Source organism: Passer domesticus, chromosome 5, assembly GCF_036417665.1.
Source record: "Passer domesticus isolate bPasDom1 chromosome 5, bPasDom1.hap1, whole genome shotgun sequence".
NCBI lineage: Eukaryota > Metazoa > Chordata > Aves > Passeriformes > Passeridae > Passer > Passer domesticus.
In genome coordinates, this window is record NC_087478.1 from 52,258,196 (window position 1) to 52,271,046 (window position 12,851).

At 35.2% G+C, this 12,851-nt stretch overlaps 1 protein-coding gene across 1 annotated transcript in view; it reads left to right on the forward strand.

The window, feature by feature from the left end:
• The window catches only part of SLC41A2 (solute carrier family 41 member 2), a 42,972-nt gene that overhangs the window by 14,415 nt on the left and 15,706 nt on the right, over positions 1–12,851 (forward strand). The window contains exons 6-8 of the mRNA XM_064420462.1: positions 753–899; positions 5,327–5,474; positions 5,810–5,889. Of these exons, the coding sequence (XP_064276532.1) occupies positions 753–899; positions 5,327–5,474; positions 5,810–5,889 (375 nt within the window). The remainder of the gene's footprint in view (positions 1–752; positions 900–5,326; positions 5,475–5,809; positions 5,890–12,851) is intronic.

The window sequence follows — 12,851 nt, forward strand, 5'->3', positions numbered from 1 at the left end:
GAGGTAGTACTAAGCAGGTAAAACTTGTTTATAATTACACGCAAGTGATCTTGGATGTTAGTTTAACTGAATTCAGAGTTCTAGGTTGCCCATGCTGCTTGTGTGTTAGTTTGTGCTCTGCTTTGTGGCTGAAGTGAACAATTTGGCTCATTATTTGAAGGGTTTGGAGCAAGTTCAAGTCCAGCTCTACAAACAGTGCCAGTGTCTGTCTGGAACAATATGGCATGATGAGTTTAATTCTCTTCCTGATGGTCAGGAAACATTTAACCATAAAATGTTGTACTTAATGGACATGAAGGGGAGGAGGAAAGTGCCTGTACTGTGACATGTTCTTGATGAAAATACATGGTCAGTAGTCTTAAGAATAGTAAGTCAAGTAAAATGGATAACTTCCTTGTTTTACTGCTTTGCTATGCTTACTAACGTAAAAATTACAAAATAGTTAAAGTTTTGCATGGAATTAAGAGCACACGTTTTTTAGAGACTAGAAAGCCACTGAGTTTGATCATGTGCAGAATTAAGGGCAGCAAGAGAACTGTGGAACATGAGTGCATGTTTTACACTTCTCATGTATGATTTGGACATGCAGTGAAACTTTGGTTTTTGGTGATGGGTCAGTACAGGAAATTACTTTATAAGCTTTGTCCTCCTACACGTGAAATAGTTGCCTTTGAAATATTGTGACCCTACAGGATCATGCCAGTTCTTTCTTTAGAGAATTTCCTGGTGTCTGTCTTCTTTGTTTAATTTAGGAGTAATAATGGTTGGAGTTATTGTTGGATCCAAGAAGACTGGTATTAATCCTGACAACGTTGCCACTCCTATAGCAGCAAGTTTTGGAGATCTCATCACCCTTGCCATATTAGCATGGATAAGTCAGGGTCTGTATACTTGCCTTGGTAAGTGTGCTTTTAAATGTGTATGACTCCCCAGGAACATTTGTGGGTTTAGGAGGGTGGGGAGAAGGCTGGGAGGGAGAGGTTCAGCAAACCTTTTAGTCTGAATTATTTTTTTGTCAGCATTTATACCATTAAATGGTAAATCTTAGAGTGCCATGATTTTTTTTCCCTTTTTAAAAATAAATCATAGAAGTCAGTAACCTGAACTTTGACACAATCTAGGAATATTTGAAAGACTGACAATATCGCAGGCAATCTACATGTGAAATACAAAGAAGAAACAAATAATGTGAAAACATTTTCTCACAGTGGGAAAAGACTGTTAAGAGCCTTATTCAAAAATGAAATAATTGCTGCAACTAACTGATTCCATAGAAACTATTAAAAATTTATTGTGTTTTAAAAAACATAATTGTAGGGAATTATAGTATAATATACCACAGATAAAATATTGTGTTGTCCATAACTTACTAGAGATGCTGATATTATCACATATAGTCTTTAGAGCTCATTGTCCAAACCTTTTCATATTTACAACAATTTTCTTTATTACAACATCAGCCAGAAAAAGTATCTAATAAGACTCAAGCTACTATGATGTGACTTGCAGTTTTGTTTTTTTTTTCCAGGTTTAGTTTTTCTTGTTTAGAAAGTGTTGTCATGATGTCAACTTAAATGTATCAGTGTGCAAAAGAAGTATTTTGTTAAAACTTAAATAGTATTTTTTGTTTCATAACTATATTTAAATCCTTCATATTATATTCTAATAACTGTCTTTCTCAAATACTTCTTTTAAATGCTTCTTTTAAGGAAGTTTGTAAATTTGCAGTGAAAATTAATGAAGATATTTTTAGCATCTCTTCTTTCTTTTCTTTTGATGAGAAAAACTCCAATAACAAAAACTCCAATAACTCCTGTTAATCTGTCAAGCTAAACAAAAAACACTCAACCCTCAAAAAAGGATGGATAAAGAAACTTGGACTTTTTTCTTCCTTTGACACATTTCCAGAAATTTACATTTCTAGATACAGGTATTCTAATGTGTCTCAGAGGAATAAAAAAAAAAGAAGTGTGTGCAGTTTGAAGCGATCCTTTGCTGCTTTAATAGCTGTCATGACCACTCACATTTTGCTCTCCCACTGCAGCTGGAAAGCAGATCCCACACGTGTAGGGGTAACAATCAGTATGCTTTCAAGAGTTACTCCCAGTTTTCTGTCTATAATGTCTTCTGGAAATACTTCTCTTTTGGTCAAGTGTGTAATAATCCAGTTACCATTAACACGACTCATTCTGCTCTTTGTATTTTTTTCAATGTCTTTGTATTTTTTTTTTGTTTTGGAAACAAGAAAGTTTTTCTAAAGAAAAGACTTGCCATGAAATCTTTGGAAACAGGTGGTCTCCAAGATGCATGTGTTTGAACATTGAAACAATAACAAGGAATAAAAGTGTGGAGCACCCTCAGCTCAGGGGAGGTAGATCAAGTTGTCAATTGCAGGCAAGAGGCATTCAGAGAATGATTAGGCAACAGGTTAAAAAAAGTTAAATAAATTTTTTTACACAATACACGAGTGGGATGTGAAACTTACTGTTGTGATCTATTAAGAGGATTTTATTTATTTATTTTATTATTTCTAAAATCACCAGAGTGATTTTAGAAAACTTTGGATAAACCAGTCAGAGAGGAACCCTTTGAGGAGCATTGACCAGACAGATGGAGAGACTTGAGAGATGGAATCCCTGATGCAAACCACAGCAGAAACTGGCAGAGCATGCTGAAAGAAGCATTACTCTAAACCTGTCATTTTTCTTTTCTTCTCTCCATAATTGAACTGTTGACCATAGTCTGACAAAGGATACTAGACTAGATGAGAACTGTGCCTCATCCAGCACAGATATTCTGATGTTCTTTCTATTGTTTCCATGCCTTCTCAATGCTAAAATACGAATCACAATGGGAAAGTTAAAAAGAAATCTTCAGTTTATAGGGTAGTGATGAAACTGGTGGGATTCACTTCTGAACTGTGTTCAGAATTAACTGTTTCCCCTGTGCTTTATTAGCCTAACTAATGAAACGGTCTGAAACAAAATAAGTTTATGGCTGCTCTCTGCAAGGGATGAGTTGTTTTCAGACAACAAGTCTGCAAGGATGGAAATTATTTGTGTACAAGCTTTATGTTTGTCTATTACAGAGGTGTACGGCCTTTGGGTTGATACAATACTTTATGGGATACCCTGAAGAGACAGGGGAAAGCATTTTTACCCAAGCCAGAGCCAAATGAAACACCCTGTTTGGCCACCATCATATATATACTTTCTTAAAGGTTCATCTAAGTGCTTTAAAAATAGTGACAAAGTTATCAAACACGGGGATTTAAATAGTGAAAACTTAACATTTCTTAACAGCTCTCGGAAAAGAGCTGTGAATCCTTGGTGAATAGCTGGGGGAAAGCACTAGAGGGCTCCTCAGGACTGTCACTGGGACCTGGCACATTCCCTCCAACAGAGCACAAGGAGTGCTCTGGAAGAGGAACACTCAGTAAATTAAATGTGGAGGTCTGTGTTGCCTATTATTTGTCAGTCGTGATTTGGAAACTTCTTTAAAGCTTTCAATTTTCCTCACAGAATATGCATTTAGCTCTCATATATATTTGATCCAGGTTGAGAAGACAAATTGTGTGATTCACATTATTGTTTTCAGGTTTTTAGCAGTTGTTTTGAAGCAGTACATTTCCAGTTTACCACTAATTTCTACTAGAGGCTTCATTATTTGAGCAAGATGCCTTTTCCCATGGAAGCGCCTGCTATAAATCTAACAAAAATGGAGTGAAATGAGCCCTAAAAGAGAATTTATTTATTTTCTCTTCCCATTCTTCCGCTATTGTAAAATGCATTTGGTTCTTCTGTGACTTAAATATGAAGAGGAAGATGTTTATCCTTCATTTAAAGATGCAGCTCAAGGTTCATCTTTTCAGATTTTTGTAGTAAGATGTTCTACCAGTAGAGTCTGCCATAGATTAAAAAAAAAATGTCTCTCACTGTTCCCAAGAGTTAGACTGGAGCTGAGTACTCTCATGGTCCACCTCTTAGGTCACAAAAAGAGGTGAAAGGAGGAAAAAAAGGCCCCATAAAGGAAGAGGGAGGTAATACACTGCAGAATAATTAGATAAGGACAGGGAAAAATGACTTCTCTCTTGGGCTTTGTCTTGTTCTCACTCTAATAGCTTTCTACTTTTCGTTTGCCCAGGGAAACATAACTTACTATGTTATGTAAGTTACCTTACACCTCTGGCTCTGCTGCAGAGGTTGTTAGTGCAGAAGTGTAGTAACTTCTGAAAATTCTACAGCAGTTCTTTCAGGAGATCTACTAAGGTAACATCAAAGTAATAATTGCTTGGATTTGCAGCCATTGCAATAAGCCATAACGCATGGGTGAGGATATTTTTTTATATATCAACTCTTTGGTAGTGTTTGTGTGTTCTTTATTAATTCTTTCAACCTGTTAATTTAAAATATATTTTGCTGTAAGATTTGTCTAAATTTTGAAGGTTTCGACAAAATGTGTTTTAGCATTAGGTACACAACCACACTTCTCATAAAAAAATATTTAAAAATAGAACATTTGCACAGTTTATACATATATATTTGCCATTTGGAGAAATTTTCCATTATTTACCTCACTGTTGTATTAGGAAGTCTTGGATCACTGTAGTCACATCTGTGAGGATAGGGTTATAAAACAAAGTGATCAGAAAAAAGTAGTGTTCTTTCTGTGGAAGCAGCTGTTCACTTTACAGTCTCAGCTTTATGGTGGTACTCAGCAGTGTTTGCAGTTGTATTCCTATGAAATAGGATGGAATTGTCATGGGTAGGGGCAGGCAGCAGAATTGCCTGTTAATTCTCAGACTCAGAGTGGCTATGAAACAACTGAGCTACTGATATAAATGTCTCAGTTTTGCACATTGTGCTTGAATCTTTTTAGATATGCTATTTCTGGAAAGATTACCATATTGCCTGCTTTGGGAAGAAGGGAGTGTACATATGCTAAAAATTTGGATGTAAACAAAATGCATTTTAATTATATTCAGTTTCTTTTAAATTTTTTTCTTCAGTTACAAAAGAATCTTTTGTATTCTACATCCTTACTGTATTTTTTATCACAAAGCATCATACAAAAATCCTCTTCAAAATTCCTTCTTTGTACTGATGGTTCTGTCCTTGAGAAGATGAGAGACAATGATCACAGATGGCAGATATTAACCATATTGCTTAGTGCAGTTGTTGAAACTTCAGGTGTAATGGTAATGAAGACTATTAAAATTTCTCAGTTGTAGGCATAGATCATGATTTATTTTAGAATTCTAAATTAAGAAAAACATGTAGGAATATTTGGAGAGTAAAATAATTTTTTTTCTTTATTATTATTTTAGAGACATATTACTATGTATCTCCTTTGGTTGGTGCCTTTTTTTTGGCTCTGACTCCAATGGGGATTGTCATAGCTGCCAAACACCCAGCTACCAGAACTGTCCTCCACTCAGGATGGGAGCCTGTTATAACTGCCATGATTATAAGCAGGTAGGTCTCTTTGTCTTGCTGCATGGAAGCATCTTGATAGTCCTCCTGTATCTCTGTGTGTCTTACCTGATTGTACTTGAGAGACACAATTAAGAGCCTCTAGAATTTAGGCTTTGGAATTTTAGCACTGATCTAAGCGATTATTTAATCCAATGAAAGTTATGAATCTTAAAAGTAGAGGAATTGGCTAATACTCTGTGGTCTTTATTATACGATAAGCCTGTTTCAATAAATGAATAGCTATAGTGATGTCAGTCTGTAGCTCAGAATGAGGTAATGATCTTATGTTTAATGTTCTTGCTTGCCTTATTCTAAATATTGTACTTTGTTTTCAGTATTGGTGGCCTTATTTTGGACACAACAGTATCTGATCCTAACTTGGTTGGAATTGTTGTTTATACCCCGGTAATTAATGGTAAGACTCTGACAGGATTAATTGCTACTATGTATCAATTGATATACCTTGTTTTGAGACTTTTTTATTACAGTAAATTTCTCTTGTGCTTATTAATATCTGGAATATTAATTTCAAGTTTTGATTTTGATGTCAACAGCTGTTTATTTGAACACCTGAGAAGTGCCTCCTGTTTTCACTACAACCACTGAAACATAATAGAGAATGTGAGAAGTAGAAACCTCAAGTATGCATTAAGAAACTGAAAGTGTAAATATTGAAGGAGTATGTTCAAATATTAAATTATCAAATATTACATTGAAACAGTTATGTCTGGGAAAATGTAGATGAATTTTTATTTCAAAAGGGCTTTTCTTCTGAACATCCAAGGACAAATTTTCAAACAATAATTTACTATAGATCTGTAATGTGTATAGATATAAGAACTAAGAAGCATATTACAGGCAAGTAAATACATTTCTCAAGGTAAATGTGTGTTGTTTCTGATGATTGGTATGCACTTTTCAGATGTGTAAAGAATGAATTAGTGAAAATTTTGTTGTTAAGTGTTCTACCTCCTAATGATAAGAACAAGGCAAATTTCAGAAGAATAGTTGATATTTTGTTAGGCTGTTGCAGTTTGAAAATGTTTTTTTTTTCCTAGTACAGTACCACAGTGCAGTATACCTACTTAGTTTGCAACTATAATCACCAGCTCTATTCCCACTGTTTTGCTGTCTAGTTGTTCTTTCTCATTTTTGTATTTTTCCATTTGATTTCTTACACTAATTTGCACTTTTATTTATTATTATTAAAACAATTTCTCTAGTTACCAAGATGGTTCTGTTTTAACTTAAGTTGGCCCTTGCAAGTTTCATATGAATATGTTCTATTCTGTTTCCTAAGCTATAAATTAAATTAATTATGGCCACTTCTTTTCCACCTTGATAATGAGATGTTAATATGGCCGCTGGATTTTAGTTTTGAATTACATTGCCATGATATAATTAATTTTCCAGACATTGTTAATGGAAATGTAACACTGGACAGTACCTAAACATTTTATAAGCTTTACTGTGGTTGGGAATTAGTAGATCTATTGCTGCAAACGTTAAACAAGCTGTTCAGTTAGAGGCTTTGACAGAAGCATGTTCTTGGCAAATTCATGTTAGCCCTTGTTTTGCAGCTTTCATGTCTTCTGGATGCTTATAAATTGTCTTTTTAATAATTTGCTCTAATTCTTATGCAGGGATATAATTTTCACTGTTGATTCTCTGCATCATCCTTTTTGACCAATTTAAAGATATATTTTCTGTTTTCTCCACTACAGCCCTCAGGTATTCTCTAACCTCCAAAATATTCAGTTTGCAAAAACGATCACTAATACTTCATGGATTGTTCATTTAGCTCTCTAGATGCAGTAAATTTAACTTAACTCCCAGGCTCTAGTATTTAGTTACTTGTGATCAGGTATCACCATTTTTATGAAGGCAGTAGACAAGAGAGACTGACTATTTAAATGTTCAGCAGAGCATACTGCTTGCTCTTCTTTCTCATTAAGGCCCTCTGTTTCCTTTCTTCTTACTTTTAATGTGAAACATTTCTGTGTTACAACTTGAGTTCCTTGTTAACTGTAGTATAAATTTTATACTACAGCCATTATGTTTCCTTATCTGTTCCTTGCCTTTCTATTAATTCAAAATTGGAAATACTTGCATCTAACTTTTGTGTGTTTCCATTTTGATTTCCAGATACCTAAAAGGCAAGGCAGATGTGCTGACCTTCAGCTTTTTTTCTGCTTTACACCTGTGACTTTTCTTATAGTCACAGTTTTCCTTTTTTGGTTAACCCCCTGTATTTGCTTCCTAAGAGAAGAGGATTGTTCTTTTTTCTTTTTAGGCAGGTGCACCCAAAGCAGTATTAAGGCAATGCCCATACATTCTTTTGAACTGTCTTTATGGGAAAAGAACTAGCCAAAAGCTATAGAGCCCTGGAGGTTTAGCTGACAGGTCAAAATGTCTTTGAAGAGTTAGGCAGGTGTAAGAGCAGGAAAGCTGAGGCTGCTTGAGCAGGCAGGGAGGGAAAGAGTCTTTCCAGGAGGCTGGGATAGCGAGAGGCGTGCTTGACTTAGAATTCTAAAGGTAAGGCGTTTCTATTGGAAAATACAGAGAAAATATGTTCTGTGTAGAGGATGTGGGGGTTTGTGGTACCCCTCCTGGAAAAGGAAACTGTAGGTAGGTAATTTTTTGGGTTGCTGTTAGGTTAGCCTCTCCTGGGTTTCATAATTCTACTGACACCTTTTGATATTGCTGGTCAGTATGGTGTAGTAAACTGGGGGTACGGAAGTTCTTCAGTTAAAAAAGCACATCTGTTGACACTCATTTACTGACATGAAAGGTGTGTTAGGTCACTTAACAGGTGGCTTTTGAAATATTACTGTTGCAGAAAATTTTCTCTACCTTTCTTGGCCTTGGAATTCTCATTGTAAGCCTAAGGAGCAAAAGAAACTGTGAGTTTTCCCCTTCTATTTTTTTTTACCTTAAAATTTGTTGCTCCTATGGCACAGAAAACCACGGAGAAAAAAAGCCATCAGGGAAATGTGAAAGAAATATTCTTTTCTGTTGGGAATTTGTCCAGCCAAAATTTGAGGACATTGTAAATTTGTCCAGCCAAAATTTGGGGACATTATAAATTTGTCCAGAATTTCAAGCTGTCACTGTTTTTTCAGGGCCATTAGCTGTATCTTGAACACCTGAACAGTATTGACTGCAAAATGATCAGGTGTTAGTTAGGCTTCCTGTGCACCATTAAGTAGATTTCATTCAAGTCCTTCCTAGATAGTTTGCTTATTCTTAGATGTGAGACAGGTGACTTTCATTATGCCTTACACTGTGGAGGTATAAATATTTTAGAATATTGAAGAAATACTGGTCTGGAATTTGAGCAACCTGAGCAAAGTTTCCCACCCCTATTAACAATAACTACAAATATTTGCCCCAAAGTATTAAAATAGTTTTTAAGCAGAAAGGCATTTATAGTCAGCTTTACAGCTGGTAGCCAGACATATTTCACAGTTGCTTTTTCCATTTTCCCACTGTTAAACACATGTTTAATTCTATGGTTGGCTGGGTTAAATTGCATTTCTGCTTTTTGAAAATAAAAAAATTATTTTGTTGTTTCAGGCAACTTGCAGACTACTTGAGATTTAGATGTCTCTTTGATGTACTGGAGTTCTGAATAAAATAACTAAGCCCAAGTTGTGGCTATGCTTCGGTCCAGAGTTGATTTTGAGTTGTGTTTTCTCATGAATTAAAATTTGCAAATCCTCTTACGGCATCACAGCATGTTGAATTTGGCTCAGGATTTGCAATTTGCAACTAACTGAGCTCCTTTTATGCAGAAAAAAAAGATAATATTACATGCTTCTGAATATGCAACAGAAATGAGTTAAGGTGCAGTTACCAGATAAAGCCACTTTCTTCTCCATTTTTCTTGGGTGTTTATACAACATATTGTGAGATATCTTCTAAGTATTTGCATTTCAGAAGTTACTGGGTAATAACCAACATGTCAGTAGACTTTATCCCATTTTTATGCACCTTAAAGAATGACAGTTCTGCAAATTAATTCTTAAAACACCTGAAATTTGGAAATACTTGATATCAAAAAACTTTCCTTTGCAGGTGGTTTGAAGCAGTACTCTTTAAAGGTAACACAAACCTGTTCTAATATTTCTCACTCTTTGGCTGTCCATACTTTAAAAGTATTTGCTATCTGGAGGGAATACATAGCTATCAAGAAATATGAGAGACACATATGGGAAATTTAATACAAATTTAATGAATGCCAGTTGTCTGGGAGATGAAAATTAAGGTTATACAATACATTCCCCAAAACATTCCTTTTTACCTGTTAGTAGGGTAAATTGAATGACAGACTTTCAGATTTTTCAGAGAGCTTTTACTGTAAATTGTTTTGGAGAATATGGAAAAAAATACCAAGGAGCCTTTTTTCCTCCTCAAAAAAACCCAGCTTTTAATAGCTATTTATTTATATTTCGTTTAGTATAATTGCACTTTGATTCTTCTCATAACTGAGTGCTGCTTTGATTAGAATATAATCATTGTCTCAGAGAGCTGAGCATCTGAAATTTGCCTCTGTGAATCACAAGGGAAAACATTAGTGTACCTGGATGGGAGTAGAGCAATTTGGCTGGGTAGCAAATTAATTTTTCTGCATCCTGAGTTGGAAAGAATGTGTTAGTCTCAGATGGCACCTTTACTGTGTGAGAACTGTCTAATTCAGTCTTTATTTTGGCATGAATAAGGAGGAGGGTTTTGATTTTTATTATTTTCTTCTGATGCATTATTGGGAGGTAGATTTACTACCTTTTAGTTGCTAACTTGTACATGTAAATCTGCATATATACTTTCATAGTGTGTGATCTTTCTTTAATCTTACTTGTAAAATTTTTAGAAGATTGCAGTAATCATTGTGTCATTTTCACAACACAATTATATACAGAGCATTTTCATTTTTTGACATTTTTTATTAGTCATATGAAAGAAATTATTTATGAGTCAAATCAAATGTGGAATGTAATAGTTGCATATATAATAAAGCTTTCTCTTAAAAAAAAATCCATCTAGGGAAAGCTAATATTTTCCATCTGTTTTCCCCCAAACATTTGAAAGTATTAAAATAAATGCCTCAAAATAAAATGGAAGATGAATGAAAAAAAATCATATAAAGAGGTAGCTAATTAGGTTTCTAATCTAAATATTTCACTTGCATAAAACAGGATTTTTTAAAGATGACAGAGAGGTCAGGGCAAAAATTCATCTTGCATTTTCTGAAAGATAAGATGATTATTCTAAAATTTAGAGTTTTCGGTTACCATTGCAACTGAGATTCTTTTTCATCATTTAAATTTAATTTTCATGATGCAGATGTTAGACTTCAAAAAAGCCTGTTTGGCAAAACTGACTATTTTGAACTGTGGATTGTGCTCAGGAGTGTGCAAAAGTGAGAATCTTCTAGCCTTCCCTCTCTTAGATAGATTTACAAGAAAGATCAATTTGGGAATTATGTTGGCCTAATTCTCCCCTTATGTAGATATTAATTGATTTTAGGCCCATTGCACAACTTGTATTATAGCTGCTTGGGAGCAACACAGTATCCTGTGGCTGATGAATCCCTCTCCATAGAACTGGTTTTCTAAAAGTCTTTAATCTCAAGTTTGCTTTGCCTGTTCATACACAATATTTTGTGTGCCTCATCGTGCAACTATTTACATTTTCATGAACAGTCGTAGCAGTGGTCATTAAAGCTGAGTATGTTCGCTTTATCTGGTGCTCTCAGTACTTTAATTTGAGGCAGTTTTCTACAGGAACTACATATAATTCTTCAATTATATGTGTTTAAGGAAATGAATAAAAAAAGAAGAATTAGATGGGAACCTATAGGGTTTATATATATATAGGTAGTTGAATACTGCTCTGAACATTTTATGTTGCCTGTTGTACAGTTGTCCCCTTGTACTAAACAAGTACTTAAACCACAATTTTTTACTGGTTAATAATAACATTGTGCATTGGGTTATTCCTACTCAGATGGAGGACTTTGCACTTCCTTTTGTTGAATTTCAGGAGATTTCTCTTGACCCACCTCTCCAGCCTATCCAGTTCTGTCTGAATGGCAACACAACCCTCTGGTTTATCAACTACTCCTCCCAGTATTCCCTGAAAAACCTTACTCTATTTATCAAAAAGTGCAGTGTAAGATCCGAGGGAAAAACCAGCCCAGTGCATTACCCAGAGCAGGGGATGACCTCAGACTGAGATCAGCAAGATCCAGCTTCCCTTAACTACTCATTTTTTTTTACCTGCACTATGTTATGAAACAGATTTGCTTTGAAGTATTAAGACTCATTGATGTAAAGTGCTTTAATGTGGTTTTCTGAATAGCATGGTTAGTTCTGTTAGAAAAATTTCCTTTTACCATATGATGATTAATAGACTCGTGCCCATAGGCCTGTTTGCAAATACATGCTATTGTTTCAGCTCTACTTTCAATATGGTTTCCTGTGCTTGTTAGACAAAGGACCTGTGATAACAATTTTTACAAGAAATGTTCTTGCTTAGCCCTTAACTGTCTTGATAAAATGATGAGGTTTTAAATTTTCTTTTAATGTTTTAAGTCACTATGACATCCTTTACACTTTAGCAGACAACATGTCTTATGCTTATTGACAAAGCAGCATTCTTGTATTGAAGTAAAACACATTTGCTGTTCTGAGAGGAATGAAGTAATAATTGCTGGATTTTGCTTTTGAAATAAATCATTTTCCCCTATGTTGTAGTTCTTGCAAAAGCAAAAGGAAACTAAAGAGGTAAATTGTCACAAATTTAGTATTTCCTGCAATGGCTGCAATAGTGTTTTCCAGGAGAAAAATTTCTGGATTAATCAAATGTCCATATAAACAGTCCTCATATACATCCACAGAGCTTTTAATAATATGAGCAGCTACTGAACATGTGACTGTTTTATACATTTAGAAGATGCTGAGGAGTTACCAGTTTTCCATATCGACATCTTGCCAACCTACGCAGTTTTATCTTTTTCTGTTTCTTGCAGGGATCTGATTAATCTGGTGTAGCTCTGAGGTGGTTACTGCACATGCACAGTAGCTGCTGTTACCAAACAAACTCATATCCCTGTGCATATGAAGTGATTAATTCAGCCTGAGACATTTATGAGACTCAATATGAGTCATTTGGTGACCAGCAGAATAGTGAGACCTGACTGTTCTCATTTGGATCCTGGGGTTTTTAGACAGCCTTTTCAACCTGCAGTGCTTCCTATTGTCTCATGTTCCTGCTGTACCCACTGCTCACAACATCCTCTCAATTTTCCCTCTGCTTTCCACAACATTGCCATTCCTCTTCTGGCTCACTGAGCTGCTGGCTGAGCAAGAGGCATCG